Below are 5,202 nucleotides of genomic sequence, written 5' to 3'. Positions count from 1 at the left end.
ATATATGAATGTATATACAAGATGTTTGTATATATAGAGTTTGAACAAATGGGACTTTTCATGCCAAAATCAGCATCTGTGACCAAAACAAGAAAATTGATTTTTTAAAATATTCATATCATAAGTCATTTACTGGAATCATAAGTTATTTACTAGAATCGGCTTTCTATTGCCCATGTTATGAGTAAATGTCATGTGGCTTCTCTGTACTAAAGTATGCAATACTGTGACTTCTTATGCTAATTACTCAGTTCAAAATTTACTGACAGTATGCTGGTTTTGGGATGGTAAGCATCAAATGTAATTGTCAAAGGTCAAAAAATGGAATATTTCGGTACTGCACATTAATTTTATTTTTATAATAACTTTGACCAAATTTTTTATTTGGCACAGAATCAGCCCCATCATCTGAACAGTTACCGTGGCTATGCTCGAGGACATTCTCAATCGCGGATATTTTCTTGTCTACAATTCTCCATCGTTTAACGTCAATTGGTCTTCAACAGAGGTTCTTCACCAATGGCAAGCGTCCTCATATAGAAGCATATTACGAGCGAGTTTTAAAGCGGCCTTCATTCCGTAAGACCTGTCTGTATTCAAATAGTGCACTGTGGGCATTGGCTATCCCGATTGTCAAGTACAAGATAAAAAGAACTGTACCATATATTTTAATTATTGGGGCTGTAGGGGGCGCTCTATACATGTATTTTAAACACTAAAGCTGAGAAAAATTCCCATTAATTAAATGGTTGAGTTGCAATTAAGTCTGGGAATATATATTATTCAGAATCCTGACTTCTTTAGGAATTAATTTTAGGACCTTAATGATGTATTGTCCCATACAAAATATCATAAAAATCATTTTTGAAATTAGCTTGCTCATATTGAAGTAACATAAAATTTATCAACTTGAGCATACAAAATGTTTACACATAATTTTAATTCAAAAATCACACTTCCATTTTCATCATTATCCATTAAAAAAAAAAGGCAGGGTACACATTTTAGAAATTAAATAATTTTGAGCTCAAGTTAATAATATGTGTGTTACTCCAAAGTAAGATGCTTAGAGATCTTGTTTATTTGCACCTTATAAATCAACCCATTATTCTTATTATTATCATTATCATTTATTATTATTATTATTATTATTATTATTATTAAACTATTGCCAGAAATATTTGAGTACCATTGTTAAAGTTTTCACCTTCAATAATTAATCCTATACCAAAGTTTATTTTATACCATGTAAATGAGGTTCTATTATTTTGGTATCTTCTGTATGTGTACATTATGTCTGAGTTTTTCTTTTATTATTGATTATTAGTATATGCTGAACACTTAAGCCGAATCAATTTCATTGTATGTTATTTACACTTTAATAATAAAGTGTCTGAGTCATGTTGGCATGCAAGTATGTGTCTCGACATAGGAACATGTTTCTGCATATATTGCAATGTATAAATATATACAGTATACAAATGAGTCTACATGTGGCTGTTCCCATATATGGACTCATTTTTCCATATTGCCATGTATTTCCATGTGGACATGTGCCTTCATATGTTATAGTGTCTTCATATGCAGGCAGGAGTATCTATTTAGGCATGTGTCTCCATATGTCGGTATGTCTCCACATGCACAAATGTATCTCTGTTTGACAACAGTCTACAGTAGGCAATCTCTGTCTATACTATCAATGTGTCAGATATGTGTAGTATGCACATATGGCAATGGTGATGTCATATTATACCCAAATATGGGTTAATCACATTTATGTGTTTCCATATGTTGTGTATTTCTAAATGCAAACTAGATTAAACCATTGAATATTAAATTAAGTCTTTCACAAATATTTTGTATTGAATGAATGTAAAAATTTTGTACAGCAAATTCAGTTTGCATTATGCACTATATAAATATATTGTTTGGATTATGTAATGCCATTTCATTTATGTAATTGCAATACTGATATATGTTATCTAGATTTAGTTAATAAATTTCTATAAATGGTATAATGAACTGTTAAATCCAATATAAATTCATTAAATAAAATATGCTTCATACAAAAAGAAATTTCCATATTCAAATATCGTTTTTTTTTTTTTAATGGCATATCTAGGAGTCTTGAAATGGGGAGGGGGTGAGGTGGAGGTGGAGGTGCAAATGTGAAGTGGTGGACCGATGCTTAAGGGAAGGGGTTTTAGCTCGCGAAATAAGGTGATATGAGTTGATTTTGAACTATTGTGAGCATGATTTTTTTAATGGTGGGAGTTGAGAGCTATTTTTGGGGGTGGGGGAGGGGTGCACCCCTAGATGCGGCACTACACTCTTGACCCAATGTGCTGTAAATTCGCCAATGAGCGTCAATACACCACGTAGGTAGTTAACTGCTGTTTTGTTGAGAGTGTCTCTTACTAAAAAAACATTGAAGAGGGACAACAAAAATACTGTATAAAGAAGTTTTTTTCAGATCTATCCTTGTGGTGTTCCGCAAGTAGTTATATACACAATTCAAATTCCTCATTTTATTTTTTATGGTTATTATAGTAATTGGAGGGTGGGGGGCAGAAAGTTGGGTACATAGCACCTCAGTTCCACCATGGTTGGGTAAAAAAAATTATGATTATGTGCATCTAGATGGCCAGAAATGGCACTCTCATGTTTCAATTTGAATATCATTTTTTTTAATTTTTTTTTTATGATTATTCTGACAAATTTAGGGGCCCAGGCCTGCCCCCTTCCGCCCTTAAATCCGCTACTGCATGCTACGGTATATCGTGTCTATTCATATCATCATAGACAGTAGGCCTATATCTTTATATTATAGGTGTAGAAAGTACTGTAAGCAATTGAGATACTGTAATAAGTTTGATAGCTTAACACGGAGTGTGTATCTTTAATTCACTCTGACATGAACTTGATGCGTTCCATACTATGCTTGTGGTGAGATTCTATACTATAATGTGGGGAAAATACGTCGCCTGCAATTCAAAGTCAGTAGGAAGGGGAAGATAAGTGTGCTCTAATTGAGAATCTAAAGGAAGGGGATAAATAAATTTGCTGTCAGGAAATCAAAGCAATTTGTTCTCATTACAAAAGAAAACTTTACCCTTGTCAAACTCATTTGAATTGTACATAAAAAGACGTGTTTTCGGAGTTATTTAGAACTTTCATGTACTCTTATAATGAGGTACGGTAGTTATTAAATTGTAATTTCCGCACCATTAAAAACAAGAACTTCATGGCAATTCTTTCATATTTATCTTTTATTAATTTCATCTGATTTAAATGAACCTTAAGCAATAAAACTCAGTATTTTAATTGCTTACTTTGTAAGCCATTAGATTTCAATTGAAATTCGAACGAGATTTTTTTTCATACAGTAAATCTTTTAATTAGCTGGTAGTTAATGCGGATATTCGTGGCAATCAGCAAAAAACATAAGGATGTACTGTAACCGTAATATTCTAATTACAGCAATATAGGCCTACGTGATGAAGCTATTTTGAATTGTTTTGGAAATATGTGTTTTAGGTTTCTTGATTTTCAAAGGTACTGTGTCTTTATAAAGTCATTTAACTATTGCATAAAACATTTTTTTTTTTTTAGTTTATCAAATTTTTAAAACTTTATTTGTTCGCCTTCATGCTGATATTTCTTTTGTTCGTGTACATTCCAAAACCAACGTGTTTCCATCTCGTGGCCAACATTATATTTGCTCTTCATTCCAAACCACCGTGTTTCCATTGTAATCAATTTGTTCGTCTTCAATCCAAACCACCGTGATTCCATGCGATCAACGTCTATTTTGTTCGTCTTTCATTACAAACCACCGTGATTCCGTCGTGACCAACATTTTATTAATTTGTTTGTCTTCATTCCAAACCACTGTGATTTCGTCGTGATTAGTGGATCCAGAAATTCAATAGAGGAATCCAATGTGGGACTTATGACCACGGAGTATAACCTCAGGCCAACCATGGTTGTGTCTGAGGTACGAATCTAAGCCAAATGTTACCTTTAGAAATGGCACTCTCAGACTTAAGTTTGAAAATATATTTTTTATCCATTTGTTCTGTTTAAAAAAAAAGAATAATGTGGAAGTCTTGTCCTTTAAATCTGCCTGTTGATGAGTATTATTAGTTCTTCATTCTTTAACATATACAGTTCGAAATATAGGCCCTATTAGTCATGATTAGCATACATTATATTATTTGGCGTTTGATGCTATCACATGTTTCAAATAGTTTAGCATCATTTTAAGTAAGAAATCCAACAAAACTAATCTACGTAAAGAGTGTGAAGTGATTTCCAGGAACTCTCACAAATATAGCAATTTGATTGAAAGGTGACTCATAAATCAAAAAAACTTCCATCAACACTTAAAGTTTACAAGTTTTTAAATTTATTTAGTAAATAGGCCTACTGTGAAAGTGATTGAAAAAAAGCCTTTCTTTTTATCAAATATTTGCTGCTTCTCTGGTGTTGGGTGGGGGAGGGGGAGGAGACTGGCTCTTGAACTGTGGCCAGCGGTGCTTAATAAATGGGGATGGTTTACTCAGCTTTTATGTATTTATAGTTAGAATGATGTTTATTATAATGATGATGTTGATGATTATAAAAAATAATGATGATGATGAAGGGATATCAAAGTGATGATCATTGGCGCAGATCTGTTTTGAAAGGTGGGGAGGGGGCAGCCGTGCGTCCACTTCACCCACCTCAGCCTCACCATGTTTGGGGGTGAGGTTGAACATTTGAGGAAATAGTACATACCTCTAGATGGCCCGGCGGAAATGACAATTATTGTCCGGTGTCCGGTGGGGACTTAAGTCCCCCTGTCCCCCCGCTGGCGCCGCCACTGTGACGAGGAAGATGATGATAATGATGGTGATAATGAATTACAGGCTAGGCCTACCATGGGCCCAACTTATCGAAAAACCCAACCTTCTCATAATCCATTAAAAAAAGTTGGTTTCGATCTTCGATCGAAGTGACACGTTATTGGTTTTCAGATTTGGAATTTGCTTGAATATGCCTTTATTTTTAAACGAGAGTTTCTTAAATTGTATAATGAATTGAGTAGCTGCAAAAACTATATATATATATATAAGTGCTATTAGTCTTCTATATATATAGTCTATATATATATATATATATATATATATATATATATATATTTAGGAAAAACTCCGAATG

General features: G+C 33.4%; 1 protein-coding gene across 1 annotated transcript in view; it reads left to right on the top strand.

Moving 5' to 3' along the window:
* Window positions 1-2,076, top strand: part of LOC117104803 (ganglioside-induced differentiation-associated protein 1-like) — a 10,689-nt gene extending 8,613 nt beyond the window's left edge. Inside the window, exon 5 of the mRNA XM_033245651.1 lies at window positions 394-2,076. Within this exon, the coding sequence (XP_033101542.1) occupies window positions 394-719 (326 nt within the window). The 3' untranslated portion in view covers window positions 720-2,076. The remainder of the gene's footprint in view (window positions 1-393) is intronic.
* Window positions 2,077-5,202: the final 3,126 nt, after the last annotated feature.

Source organism: Anneissia japonica, unplaced genomic scaffold (genome assembly GCF_011630105.1).
Source record: "Anneissia japonica isolate Jap-2015-1 unplaced genomic scaffold, ASM1163010v1 scaffold2834_len698180_cov181, whole genome shotgun sequence".
NCBI lineage: Eukaryota > Metazoa > Echinodermata > Crinoidea > Comatulida > Comatulidae > Anneissia > Anneissia japonica.
This window is presented reverse-complemented; position numbering and strand designations above follow the sequence as displayed.